At 48.4% G+C, this 14,518-nt stretch overlaps 2 protein-coding genes across 3 annotated transcripts in view; one reads left to right on the forward strand and one right to left on the reverse strand.

Moving 5' to 3' along the window:
- LOC116445363 (mas-related G-protein coupled receptor member H-like) overlaps positions 1-14,518 on the reverse strand; it is a 41,833-nt gene that overhangs the window by 12,098 nt on the left and 15,217 nt on the right.
- LOC116445396 overlaps positions 1,208-14,518 on the forward strand; it is a 41,832-nt gene continuing 28,521 nt past the window's right edge. Inside the window, exons 1-13 of one of the 2 annotated variants that reach the window (XR_004240765.1) lie at positions 1,208-1,992; positions 2,360-3,535; positions 3,614-3,655; positions 3,744-3,890; positions 4,007-4,086; positions 4,164-4,306; positions 5,158-5,220; positions 5,324-5,512; positions 5,606-5,649; positions 5,731-5,770; positions 5,853-5,893; positions 6,003-6,041; positions 7,287-7,307. Coding sequence is in view for 1 of the 2 variants with exons in the window: in XM_032111994.1 (XP_031967885.1) it covers positions 7,218-7,409 (192 nt within the window). In the remaining variant the exon portion in view is untranslated. Of the gene's footprint in view, positions 1,993-2,359; positions 3,536-3,613; positions 3,656-3,743; positions 3,891-4,006; positions 4,087-4,163; positions 4,307-5,157; positions 5,221-5,323; positions 5,513-5,605; positions 5,650-5,730; positions 5,771-5,852; positions 5,894-6,002; positions 7,410-14,518 lie in introns of those variants that run through there. The other variant, XM_032111994.1, reaches the window with a different exon arrangement.

Genomic DNA, 14,518 nt, shown 5'->3' on the forward strand with positions numbered 1-14,518 from the left:
AGGAGCAGCCCCCGCTCCTCTGAGGGCCCATCTCTGCCCCCTGTCCATGTGCAGTGCCCGGGGAAGAGCAGAGTCTGGGATCAAAGAACCGCCCAGGCTCCCACAGCAAGGAAAGCCCGGCACCCCGGTGTTTCAGGGGCACACAAAGGGCTGTGCAGGGCAGGGAAGGACCAGCAGGACCTTTCTCCTCCTCAGCCCCCGCTCCAAGGCGCAGCAGCCCCAGCTGTGAGCGGCCAGGATGAGGAGGGGGCGGCTCCTGCCAGAGGCCGCTCCCAGAGGGTTCCCCGGGCACAGCTGTGCAGGGAGCTGCTGGTCCAGAGGGGCAATGGGGGCATCCCGAGTGTCCCTCCAGGAACAATGGTCGGAGCACCCGGCAGGAGCTGGGGAGCAGCCAGAGGCACCTGGGCACAGAGCACTGCTCCCAGAAAATGCCCAGGGAAAACCCCTCGTGCCAAGGGGCAGCACCTGAGCAGGCAGGGCAGCATGTGGGGTCCCAGGGAAACATTCCACTTTCCCCTTTCATCTTGGCAGCCCTTCCCCAGTGCCCCCAGAAAAAAAGGGGGGTTATGAGGAGAAAAGGGATTTAAACGGAAGGAAAAAGCTTCCTTTTCCGTAATTGTCTGTGTTTAAATTGAGGGGGAATCCCCTTCCTCTGCAATTTTAAGGGTCACAGTTGAAGGCAACCCTGCCTTTTCCATGCTCTTAGGGGTATCACTTGACAGGGAATCCCCATTTTCCAGTATTTTCCAGTTTAAATAAAAAGGAAAAACCTTGAGGATGCTATTTTATGGGTTGGAATTGAGCATAACTCCCCCATTTTCATCATCCCATGGTTTAAATTGAGGGAAAAGCCCTGCTGTCCCTCCTTTTTAAGGGTTTGAATTGAGGGGAAAAAAACCCCTTTTTCCATCACTGGAGAAACCTGAAGTAAGGAAAGCCACTCTTTTTTCCAGGATTTTAGGGGATTCAGAGAAGAGGACCCACTTACTGCCATGGCATCTATTTAAGTAGAGACAAACACTCCCTAATCCCTCATTTTAAGGGGCTCGATTGAAGAAAGCTCCCCCTTTTTCAGCATTTTAAGAATTTAAATCTGTACTTCAGGACACTTCTAGCTGGGTCCTGGCACCCAATCTCTCACAAGGGAGAGAGCCCAGCACACACAAAACCCTCCTGCTGCCAGAGAGCCCATTTTATTTTTTTTTTTTAGTTTTATTTATAGTGAATACAGCCCTAATTAGAGGCCCCAACAGGAGTTACACCATGTAAATTATTACTATTCTTCTCCACCCTCCATAGTCCTGTATGGAGTACTACTCAATAGTTACTAATGACCAATTACAGAACTTAACAAGGAATCATGCAACTCATGTGTCTACGCAGCCAAAACAAGAAGCTTTTTTACCCTTTCAGTGGATGCAGCTGTAGTAAAACAGAAGGCATCTACGGAGCCCTTTGCTCACCTGGAATTTAAGGCCGAGCAGCCAAACAGCTGCAGCTCCTCTCAGAGCTTCGATCCCTTATGGTAAAATTGCCTCCTCCCTTTTCCCGGGCGTGGTGGGAGCGAGAGGCGGGCCCGGCCAGGGGTCTATTAACCCCAGCCCTGGGGCCCAGGAGCTCCTTGTGTTGGTGGGCTGGGGTGGGGGAAGAGTTCTTCTGTTCTTTTAATGAAGGAGCTCTTTCAGGTTGTGTCGGCTGTTTTTTAGGAGGTGCTTTTGGCATCTAAAGCAGCAGAGGCTTGGGAGACCCCATGAAGAAGATGGCATTGAGTGCAGGGAGTATTTAAGCTCATGGTTTTGGGCTGAGTGTTCAGGGGTGGTAAGGTGCTTCTGTAATTTCCTGTTTGGTTTTTTTTTTTTAGGAGCATTGCAACTTCTTGAAATTGCAGATTGTGTCAAGTATGACACTTCAAATTTTTCAGCAGCTTCATTGTGCCACGAGAAGAACCTGCTCTGTGTTAGAGATGATGTCTGAGCTGGAGGCTTCTGATAGGTAAGTTGAGGATTGCAACTGTGAGAGGGAGCATGAGCAGGGTATCAAGTTAGGAAGTGGCAGGAGAGGTTTTGAAAGTAGTGTGGTGGGAAATGGTGTCTATTCAGAGGCCTTTTCAGACTTTCCTGCAAGCACAGCAGATGCATTTGTGTGTTTTAAGGCACACAGATGCACCCACTGAGCTCACAGAAACACCACATAACTCTTGCTAACCCAGGTGTCCATTATAATGATGGCCACAACCTTTGTCTTGGGATGAAGAGGGATGCTCAAGGACACAGGTGCACTTAGGACAGATGGTCAGTAGCTGACTTGTTGGGGTTTGGCTCCTAAACTCAGGCATTGATTTTGGCTTTCTTTATTGTAGCTGATGAAGAGGCTAACCCAGCCATCAGGGGGCCTTCCGAGACAGCTGAGGTGGACTCGTTTTGTGTCCAGTGTGGATTCATGTCACCAGTCATCCAAAAGCTAAGTTGGGGGCTGGGATCCAGAGATGGGAGGATAGCAGGCTGGAAATTCCCAGGAGAGATTTAAAACTTAGCATAGGGGAAAGGGATGCCCTCTAAGGGGCCTCTTAAGCCAGCTGAAAGGAGTGGCTCTACTTGTGATCAGACCATAGGGTGTGCAGGACAGAGCAGTTCCAGCCTGTGTTGTGTTGTCCAGCGTGTCTTCTGTGTCTTTGTTCTCCCTTGGATCAGATCTCGGAGGCCTTTTCCCCTCAGGGGGCTTACTGCAAGTGTCAGCCATCATCTCCAGGTGCTCAAACATTCACTCTTGTCGGCACGATGCCGATCTCGTTTGTTCTTTTACGGTGGGCTTGGCTGTGTCTTGGCATCCCAAATCAGAAGTACCGAGTCAGGTGTCTTTTGAGGCCTTGTTCCCGGCTGTACTGCCATCCATCCTTTCCAGCTGTGAGCTGTAATGTCCTGGGGCTTGTAAGATTGTCAGGATATGGGAGCATTCTGAATGTGGCACTGTCTCACAGCCATCTTGATCATTGTGAGTGACAGCTCTTAGAACAGGTCACTGTTCCAGTCTTTTCTTCTGCTCCTTAGAGCCTCCTGTGTCCACGGTTGCCATACCATTGGTCATCTCTTTTGGCATCGTGTCCATCCTTGCTGTTGTTCTTCTTGCTGAGAGCTTTTTTAATCATCCTTGTGTCACACTGTAGCATCATGTGTTGTTTGTGTTTGGAACTGCTCTGTCCTGTGGAGTAGAGTGGGGGGTAGGTGGAGTGGGGTATGGGCACCAGGGGACCCGTGGGCAGGATGAGTACCAGCAACAGAGATGAGCATTGATTCCAGCACAGAACTGGGTGCTACTGGAGTTGCTGTATTAGTGATGGAACTGTAAGCATTTTTTTGTGTGTTTTACAGGTGGTCTGGAGCCTTCAAACTGCTGGTCCAATGTGACAGAGACCCTTGTGGAAAGAGGTCACGGTGGAACGGTTTCGGATGGAAACTCCCCCGGCAATGTGATGCTTTCGAACCCTGTGTGGGCATGTGTCTTTCTGTTTTGTTTTGCCCCTTCTCCCCCTGGGAAGGTTGGTCATTGCTTGGCTTTTCAGGGGTGGTATAAAGGGTGGCTGTGTTACAGGGTTGTTCTCTGTCCTTATTTCTAGGAAGTGAAGCCAGATAGCAGCAGTCAAGGTCGAGTGAGCAAGGTGAGCAGTGACTGGTGGACAGAACCAGTTGTTATTGCTTGGGTGCCAAATTCTGGTGCAGCTCTAAGCATCCATTTGTGTGTTCCAGGTGTTCCACTTGTATTTTGCCTACCAGGGCTGAGCCCCCTTGCTGACCAGCTGACAGAGCTGGTTTGGCACCCTCGAGCTGCTCTTGTGAGCCCTCTGGAAGTATTACAGGAATCTGTGATGAAGCTTTTACCTTTTCCATTTGGAGGTGCTGCCTGGGTAGCCTTCAGCAATGGTGGAGGATTTGCAGCAAGTCGGGGAGGAGGAGCGAGGTCCCACTCAGGTTTCAGCAATGCCACGGAACCTTGTCTCCTCTTAACTCAGGTGTGCCCTGCGACGACGGCGTCGGCCTCTGAGTGTGGCCGGAGCAGGCGGGCCGAGGACCCGGGCATTCTTAGGAGATGGTGAGTAGTGGAATTGTTGGGTTTTGGCTGATGTGCTGTTCAGCTCATGCACTGATGTTTGGTTTTCTTTCCTGTAGCCAGCTAAGGGAGAACAGCCCACTGAGGGCAGGAACTTCCCAGGTGGCGAGGCAGCCGTCTTTTGCACCCGACGTGGATTCACATCCCCAGACATCCGAGAGATAAGTCGAGGGCTACACCCCACAGAGGGGATGAAAGCAGGGTGCTGGGTCGGGACTCATCAGGAGGGGTTTTTGAATAAGCTTTGGAGTCGGGGATGTCTGAGAAAGAGCCCCTTAGGCCATGTAAAGGGGAAGTCTCACTTTTGATCACAACGCTGAGGTGCACAGGGCAGAGCAGTCCCAGCGCGTGTCGTGTCACTTGTGTATCGTGTGTTCTGTGTCTTTTGGGCATCTTGTGTTGCATGTCTTTTGTCTTACCCCTTTGAGGGGATTATCCAAAATGCCAGGCATCATCCTTAGCATCTCCAACTGCGCATTCCTCGGCCCGGTGCCGATACCGTTGAACCTTTGACTCGCGAGCTCGGACTCCATCGGAATCGCATCTCTCTTTAGAAGCATTGAGTCGGACGTGCTGTGCATCACAGTGATCCATTATAGTAAATTAGGACTTGTAAGGATGTGGAGATAGATAGAGGATGCTGATGGTGCAGTTGTCAGGCATCCATCTTTGTGGTTTTGCCAGGTGGCTCCTGGAATGAGTCCTTCTGTTGGCATCTTCTTCTGCCAGGGTTCTTTGAGCCTCATTGGCTCATTGTTGGTCCTGCCTAGGTCATCTCATTGTGCCTTCTCTTGGTCCCTGTGGTCATTCTTCTTGCTGAGAGTTTTCTCTCCTTGTTGCATCCCGTCATTTGTCATCTCCTGCATGACAGGCCTCTGTGTGTGCTTGGCCTGGAGCTGCTCTGCCCTGCTGCATAGTCTGGGGTGTGGGTGTAATGGGACTAAGACTGTACTGTTCATTTCTCAATCGATGGTATTCCTAGGTTGATGCAGGATGGCTGGAACTGTTAAGTTACCATGCAGCACCTTGACTTGTGTAATAACTTTCTTTCAGAGGCAGATGGATTAAATCCCTGGCAGAGTGCCCCATACCAGGTGAAGGGGTTCCCATGGGAAGGTCAGTCTCTGTCTTTGCAGGGGCATTGTAAATGATGACTGTTACAGCACTGTTCTATGTCTTGTCTTTTTTTTTTTTTTTTTTTTTTTTTTTTTTTTTCCAGGAAGTCATGCTGGATATTGGCAGTCAAGGTTGATGGAGTGAGGTGAGCAGTGAGCGGTGGACAGAATGAGTTGTTATCGCCTTGGTCTCAATTTTTGGTGCAGCTCTAAGCATCCATTGTTGTTTGTGTGTTTTAGGTGTCCACTTGCAGGATGTCCTGGCCCTGGATGCTGGAGGGTGCAAGCCTAAGGTATAGGTGTGGTGTACTTCAGTCGGAGCAGGGAGGCTGTGGTTTCACAGTCTCTCAGCATGTTTCGTGTGGTTTTGCTTTGCTTCTCTGCAGGTGCTGCTGCCGCCCTGGGCGTGCCAAGGGACAGAGGCGAGCAGGTGAGTTGGCATTTAGGTGGGGTGGCTGATAGGCCAGCGGTCTATGGCAGCGTGCTGAGCGTGTCCCTTTTCATTGTGCAGGTTTGTCCTGGCCACCTCCAGAGTCAGATGAAGATTTGAGGTGAGCCGGGGCAGTGGTGTGGAGTAGCCCGGGGATGCTCTTCTTGAGGGCAACAGTGACGTTTTCTGTTTTGTTGTCTTAGGTACCGTGAGCAGGTGTGGAGCTGAAGCTTGGAGAGAGCAGGTAAGCGATGAGCCTGGGCAGTTTCGAGGGAGGGGGCCTTGCGGAAGGGGTCTCTTTTGGTGTGTGTTGTCAGAGGCTGAATTTTCTCGTTGTTCTCCATCTTTCGCAGCTGCCAAAGCGGACCGTGGGGAACGTGTTGACATCTACGGTGCTGATGCATTTTTTCTGTCCAGGATGGATTTTGCCTGCTTGTCTTCAGAGAGCTAAGTGTTGGGAGCTGTGATTGGGAGAAGGGAAAAACCTTTGGAGTTCTAGGAGGCAATTGGAAGTTAGCTTAGAGGAGAGGGCTGCTGTGGGAGGGCCCCTTGGAAGCAAAGGGAGAGGGTTTCTCCTCAGCATCACCCGAGCCTTTGCTGGGCAGGGCAGTTCCAACCCATCTCTGTGTTGTTGTGAGCTTCGTGTCATCGGCCTTTGAGTCTCGCCATCATCGTGGATCTTTTTGCCCGAGGAGCTCGCCTTCAGGTCTGGCACGATCGCCACGGTCTCCATTTTACCTCCTCGCTGGCGTAGCCGCCCGCGGGCATCTTGGCCACTTGCTGGTTGGTCACGTTTTGCAACATCACTTCAGCCTTTGGTGGCAGAGTCCTTCCCTAGGGATCCCTTTGTATCTCCTGGCAGTCATTGCCTCCTTCTCTAGGCCTGCCGAGCTTCTCAAGCATCCTCTTAGCAGCTTTGGCACTGGCTTCTTGGAAGGAGTTACGTTTCACTGTCGCGTGCTGCTGCCATAGAGCCTTCTTTCCTTCGGCATCGCCAGCCTCTGGCTCATCTTGCTCTAGGAATCTTGTGCCCATTGCTGGGCAGGTTCAGCTCGTGCCTGTGTTATGTCATTTCTGTCCATGTTCTGTAGTTTGTGTCCATCCTCTCCTGTGTCACAGGGCTTTGTTACGTCTCGGTGCTTTCTCGGCCTCGCTCTGGGCCGTAGCGGCAGCGGGGGTCTCTGCTCGCGTCCTTTCCCGGATCGGGCTCATTCCGGCATCTTTACAGTTTTGCTTTTGGAGACCAGAAGAAGTACACAAGATGTTCTCATCCATCTTCCTTCTCACTTTTGGTAGTATCTTCTTTTCCTGGGCCATGGACTTCTCTATGAAGTGTGTTAGACCCTCCTCACTGTGGTAGTTCCATAGGTTCCATTGCCTCAAAGCATGTCAGGCTCAAGAATTTATCTTCTGGAGAGTTATCTCAAGTCCTCGTGTCATCTTTGCTTCTATTTGGTGTGCTTACACTTGGAGCTGCCCTGCCCTGGCACGTAGAGTCGTGGCTGGGTTGAACAGTTGTAGAACTCTGTGGTTCATCTCTTGTCTATGGGGTTTTGTGTAGAAAACTTATGGGCCTGGTGGATGGGGATAACTCTGAGCTGTCAGCTCCTTGTAGACTGCCTCATGTTGTCTTGCAGGTCCCCAAGGCCGATTCCGATCCCTGCCGTCACCGATGCTACCGCTTTTCCCACAATCTGCCCTTCCACGTCAGGGAGCAGCAGTTGGGAGATGTGTTGATGTGTCTTTGTCAGTGGAGTGTTGTGAGTAAGGGCTGCAGTCAGTGTGTGAGCTGAAGAAGGGGTGTCTGTCTGTGAGAGTGTGTGTCTGTCTGTGTGTGCGTGTGTCAGTCTGTGAGAGAGTGTGTGTTGACTGGTTCTAACCTTGTGTGTGTGATTTTTGCCTTTCAGGTTTTTCAACTAATTTTTAACTTTATAATAAGAAAACAGCCAGCTGTGAGCTTTTGTTTTCCCCCATCTGGGTTTTGTTTTTCCTTGGTCCCATCCTGTCTTTGAGGCGATGTTCATCGCTGAGGTTTGGGTGCAGCCAAACAAAGAGCCTCCCTCACAGGGTGGAGAGTACACAGTGGAGGTTAGGAATACAGGGAAAAGGTGCACCAGCCCTTACACCACCCCTAACAGCACCATTTTTCCCCTAGCATCAGCACAGTGCAGTAACCCTGGTGCTGCCTTTTCCTGGTCTTAAAATCAAGAGTCAGACATGGTTAGAAGGGGAAAAGGGATTTCACCTTGGTATTTATTGTAAGGATCCTTAGGTGCACACGTCCAGGTCATATGCATCGAGATGCACCCCCCCGAGTCTGTCTTTTTTCCCCCCAACATCGGGTATAACATTATAGGTTTTACTAATTAGCAGATCTGTCAAAGATTCCCCAATGAGAGGCTCAAGTGAGCCCCCCTCCCCAAGGAACCTTCCCCTGGATGGTTCTATCTTGGTTTACAGAATGTGTTCTGGAGAGGTCCTTGGGGTCTGGGGCACACTGATCCCTGGCTACAAAGCTTCTAAAATGTTGAGTCTCTTAGCTTGACAAACAAGTCCAAGAATGTAGGCAAAAAGCACTAGGAATACAGAAGGTGTAAAAAGGTATAACAGGGGTATAAAAGAAAAGGCAAAAATCTTCATGGCATCATTTCCCCCCTTTTAGAGACTAACAAAACTCTATCTTGTCTAGTCTCTACTCTACTCTATTCTTTACCCGCAGAACCGGTTTACACAACCAGCTGCTCCACAGGAAATTACACAGATAATAACTACAATGACAGCTATTATGAATATTTCTTTTACCCAGGGCCAGTTTGGTAACCATGAGGTAAGGGTATCAAAAATACGATCAAATTTTAAGGTGTTATTTCTAGAAGCCACTTCATGTAGAATTTGAGTTCCCTCCCAACTTTCATCCAAATCTTTGTTAATTCTTCCACTTTGGTCCACATAAGAACAACACGAGGTATTGACAATAGCACATACCCCTCCTTGTGCAGCAAGTATGAAATTGAGAGCTATCCTGTTTTGCATAACTGCAGGGGACAGACTGTCAACTTGCTCCTGTAAGGCTGAAATTGCAGCTGCAGTGTGCTGCTCAATCCATTCAATGGCAGCTGAGATGTTTACAATTGCTCTCTCCAGTGCAACTACTCCATAAGCGGGTACAAGGGCTCTGATTATGCTATGAAAATGTGTGGGGCGTTCAATGAGGGGATTAAGAGATCTTTTTCTCCTCTCATTTGGTTTTTCAAGATGGTCAAATATTGTTATATTTGGGACCACAGCCCCGATAGCACAAGCCTGGTCTTTGTTCACGGGCATAACTTTCCAGGCCTTATCACCCCATATCCAATACAACCCCGTCCCAAAGAGCTGCGCCACTCTCCACCCTGTCACTTTCATCTTTGCTGCAATTCTTGGGTCTGTTATTTCCTGAAATGGATCTGATGACAATATGAAGGAAGAACAGCTTTTCCTGTGGCGTTTATAATTGCACAAGGAACCTTATAGTTTGCATGCTCCACCAGGCCACTCAGGGTACTGGGGGGCAGAAGGGTGCTATTAATTGGTTCCCACGTTTCCGTGCGGTTCTCTTCCCTTAAAATGCCAATCAATGGCCAGTGACCCTTCCCATCTAGGGGTGGTAACTGAGTACAGCTCCAGCAATCGCTCTTACTAAGGATTTTGGACACGTTTTGGACCACAGTCTTATGCAAATCATGGGGTGAACCTTGAACCATGGTTACCAGTTGGGCAAACAGCAAACATGTAAAAAACAGTTTAAACTGGATCAGTCTCTGTCTTCTTGGTGATTTTGGGAGCAGAAGCTTTCTTCACCCTGGAGTAGTGAATCCAGGGTCCCTTGCCAGCAACCTTGACCGCAGTAGAAGTGGTCAGCAAAACCTGGAAAGGTCCCCCTGCTTGCAAGGGGTTGATGTCCCAGCACTTGATGTAGACCCGGTCTCCAGGCTGGAACGGATGAGCAGCTGTGTCCGATCCTATTGGTTTGGATAACACAACGAATCTCTGGAGCTTCTGCAAAGTGGAACTCAGAGCCATTAAATATTTCTGCAAATCATTTTTACCTCTCATATGAACTTCCCCCGGGATCTGTGGAACCTGGTATGGCCTGCCATATAATATTTCATAGGGACTGATGTTGTCCCTTTGCCTTGGCTGTATGCAGACTCTCAGCAAGGCTAGAGGCAGGGCTTGAACCCATGTCATGGATGTCTCTTGACAAATCTTGCACATCTGGGTGTTGAGGGTCCCGTTCATGCATTCAACTTTGCCACTTGCCTGGGGTCTGTATGGTGTGTGCAGGTCCCAGGTAAGTCCCAAAATCCTGCTAACTTCCCCAACCACTGTTGCAACAAAATGTGGTCCCCTATCCGATGACATTCCCAAAGGAACCCCAAATCTTGGTATTATATGGTCGAGCAAAGCTTTCACTCCTTCTTTTGCGGTGTTGGTGCGACAGGGGAAAGGCTCAGGCCATCCACTGAAGGTGTCAACCAGCACCAGTATATACCTGCATCCCTCTTTGTGTGGCATCTCAGCAAAATCTATTTGCCAATAACCTCCCGGGAGCTCTCCTGTCTTTATCACTCCTAACACAACTCTCTTGCTTGTGTCAGGGTTGTTTTTACAGCAGGTTTCACACGTGTTTGTTACAGATTGTACAATGTCAGTCATTCCTCTTGATGCCTTTTTCCTGGTCTTAAAATCAAGAGGCATACACGGTTAGAAGGGGAAAAGGGATTTTACCTTGGTATTTATTCTTAAGGATCCTTAGGTGCACACGTCCAGGTCATATGCATCGAGATGCACCCCACCAAGTCTTTCCCTGTGTCTCTCCTCCTCTCTTCTCCCGTGTGTATCCCACCAACATTGGGTATAACATTATAGGTTTTACTAATTAGCACATCTATCAAAGATTCCCCAATGAGAGGTTCAAGTGAGCCCCCCTCCCCAAGGAACCTTCCCCTGGATGGTTCTATCTTGGTTTACAGAATGTGTTCTGGAGAGGTCCTTGGGGTCTGGGGCACACTGATCCCTGGCTACGAAGCTTCTAAAATGTTGAGTCTCTTAGCTTGACAAACAAGTCCAAGAATGTAGGCAAAAAGCACTAGGAATACAGAAGTTGTAAAAAGGTATAACAGGGGTATAAAAGAAAAGGCAAAAATCTTCATGGCATCATTTCCCCCCTTTTAGAGACTAACAAAACTCTATCTTGTCTAGTCTCTACTCTACTCTATTCTTTACCCGCAGAACCGGTTTACACAACCAGCTGCTCCACAGGAAATTACACAGATAATAATTACACTTACAGCTATTATGAATATTTCTTTTACCCAGGCCCAGTTTGGTAACCACGAGGTAAGGGTATCAAAAATATGATCAAATTTTAAGGTGTTATTTCTAGAAGCCACTTCATGTAGAATTTGAGTTCCTTCCAAATTTCATCCAAATCTTTCTTAATTCTTCTATTAAAATGCCAATCAATGGCCAGTGACCCTTCCCATCTAGGGGTGGTAACTGAGTACAGCTCCAGCAATCGCTCTTACTAAGGATTTTGGACACGTTTTGGACCACAGTCTTATGCAAATCATGGGGTGAACCTTGAACCATGGTTACCAGTTGGGCAAACAGCAAACATGTAAAAAACAGTTTAAACTGGATCAGTCTCTGTCGTCTTGGTGATTTTGGGAGCAGAAGCTTTCTTCACCCTGGAGTAGTGAATCCAGGGTCCCTTGCCAGCAACCTTGACCGCAGTAGAAGTGGTCAGCAAAACTTGGAAAGGTCCCTTCCACTTGGCTTGCAAGGGGTCGCTGTCCCAGCACTTGATGTAGACCCGGTCTCCAGGCTGGAATGGATGAGCAGCTGTGTCCAATCCCATTGGTTTGGAGAACACAACGAATCTCTGGAGCTTCTGCAAAGTGGAACTCAGAGCCATTAAATATTTCTGCAAATCATTTTTACCTCTCCTATGAACTTCCCCCGGGATCTGTGGAACCTGGTATGGCCTGCCATATAATATTTCATAGGGACTGATGTTGTCCCTTTGCCTTGGCTGTATGCAGACCCTCAGCAAGGCTAGAGGCAGGGCTTGAACCCATGTCATGGATGTCTCTTGACAAATCTTGCACATCTGGGTTTTGAGGGTCCCGTTCATGCATTCAACTTTGCCACTTGCCTGGGGCCTGTATGGTGTGTGCAGGTCCCAGGTAAGTCCCAGAATCCTGCTAACTTCCCCAACCACTGTTGCAACAAAATGTGGTCCCCTATCCGATGACATTCCCAAAGGAACCCCAAATCTTGGTATTATATGGTCGAGCAAAGCTTTCACTCCTTCTTTTGCGGTGTTGGTGCGACAGGGGAAAGGCTCAGGCCATCCACTGAAGGTGTCAACCAGTACCAGTATATACCTGCATCCCTCTTTGTGTGGCATCTCAGCAAAATCTATTTGCCAATAACCTCCCGGGAGCTCTCCTGTCTTTATCACTCCTAACACAACTCTCTTGCTTGTGTCAGGGTTGTTTTTACAGCAGGTTTCACACTTGTTTGTTACAGATTGTACAATGTCAGTCATTCCTCTTGATGCCTTTTTCCTGGTCTTAAAATCAAGAGGCATACACGGTTAGAAGGGGAAAAGGGATTTTACCTTGGTATTTATTCTTAAGGATCCTTAGGTGTACACGTCCAGGTCATATGCATCGAGATGCACCCCACCAAGTCTTTCCCTGTGTCTCTCCTCCTCTCTTCTCCCGTGTGTATCCCACCAACATCGGGTATAACATTATAGGTTTTACTAATTAGCACATCTATCAAAGATTCCCCAGTGAGAGGCTCAAGTGAGCCCCCCTCCCCAAGGAACCTTCCCCTGGATGGTTCTATCTTGGTTTACAGAATGTGTTCTGGAGAGGTCCTTGGGGTCTGGGGCACACTGATCCCTGGCTATGAAGCTTCTAAAATGTTTAGTCTCTTAGCTTAACAAACAAGTCCAAGAATGTAGGCAAAAAGCACTAGGAATACAGAAGTTGTAAAAAGGTATAACAGGGGTATAAAAGAAAAGGCAAAAATCTTCATGGCATCATTTCCCCCCTTTTAGAGACTAACAAAACTCTATCGTGTCTAGTCTCTACTCTACTCTATTCTTTACCCGCAGAACCGGTTTACACAACCAGCTGCTCCACAGGAAATTACACAGATAATAATTACACTTACAGCTATTATGAATATTTCTTTTACCCAGGCCCAGTTTGGTAACCACGAGGTAAGGGTATCAAAAATATGATCAAATTTTAAGGTGTTATTTCTAGAAGCCACTTCATGTAGAATTTGAGTTCCTTCCAAATTTCATCCAAATCTTTCTTAATTCTTCTATTAAAATGCCAATCAATGGCCAGTGACCCTTCCCATCTAGGGGTGGTAACTGAGTACAGATCCAGCAATCGCTCTTGCTAAGAATTTTGGACATATTTTGGACCACAGTCTTATGCAAATCATGGGGTGAACCCTGAATCATGGTTACCAGTTGGGCAAACAGCAAACATGTAAAAAACAGTTTAGACTGCATCTTTCTGATTTGTATCAGTCTCTGTCTTCTTGGTGATTTTGGGAGCAGAAGCTTTCTTCACCCTGGAGTAGTGAATCCAGGGTCCCTTGCCAGCAACCTTGACCGCAGTAGAAGTGGTCAGCAAAACTTGGAAAGGTCCCTTCCACTTGGCTTGCAAGGGGTCGCTGTCCCAGCACTTGATGTAAACCCAGTCTCCAGGCTGGAATGGATGAGCAGCTGTGTCCAATCCCATTGGTTTGGATAACACAACGAATCTCTGGAGCTTCTGCAAAGTGGAACTCAGAGCCATTAAATATTTCTGCAAATCATTTTTACCTCTCCTATGAACTTCCCCCGGGATCTGTGGAACCTGGTATGGCCTGCCATATAATATTTCATAGGGACTGATGTTGTCCCTTTGCCTTGGCTGTATGCAGACTCTCAGCAAGGCTAGAGGCAGGGCTTGAACCCATGTCATGGATGTCTCTTGACAAATCTTGCACATCTGGGTTTTGAGGGTCCCATTCATGCATTCAACTTTGCCACTTGCCTGGGGCCTGTATGGTGTGTGCAGGTCCCAGGTAAGTCCCAAAATCCTGCTAACTTCCCCAACCACTGTTGCTACAAAATGTGGTCCCCTATCCGATGACATTCCCAAAGGAACCCCAAATCTTGGTATTATATGGTCGAGCAAAGCTTTCACTCCTTCTTTTGCGGTGTTGGTGCGACAGGGGAAAGGCTCAGGCCATCCACTGAAGGTGTCAACCAGTACCAGTATATACCTGCATCCCTCTTTGTGTGGCATCTCAGCAAAATCTATTTGCCAATAACCTCCCGGGAGCTCTCCTGTCTTTATCACTCCTAACACAACTCTCTTGCTTGTGTCAGGGTTGTTTTTACAGCAGGTTTCACACGTGTTTGTTACAGATTGTACAATGTCAGTCATTCCTCTCCCTATCACTACTTTCCTTAAGTGTTTTAAAAGATTTTCTGTTCCCCAGTGGCTAATTTCATGCTCTCGTTGGGCTATTTCCCGAAGGATCAGGGGTGGAACTACGACTTGTCCTACTGGGGTAACAGCCCACCCACCTTCTTTGATTTCAGCCTTAAGGAACTTAATTAATTAGTGATGCCTCTGATCGTATTTTGGGGTAAATGATGACAAATCTATCTCTTTCTGTGGTACCACTGCAAACCCTCAGTGCAGCACAGCTCAGTAACCCTGGTGCTGGGATAACCCTGGAACCCTCAGAGGAGGACAAGGCCCACACCAAAAAGGTGGGGATGACATCTGCAGGCAGGAGAGCG

This window comes from Corvus moneduloides, chromosome 6 (assembly GCF_009650955.1).
Source record: "Corvus moneduloides isolate bCorMon1 chromosome 6, bCorMon1.pri, whole genome shotgun sequence".
NCBI lineage: Eukaryota > Metazoa > Chordata > Aves > Passeriformes > Corvidae > Corvus > Corvus moneduloides.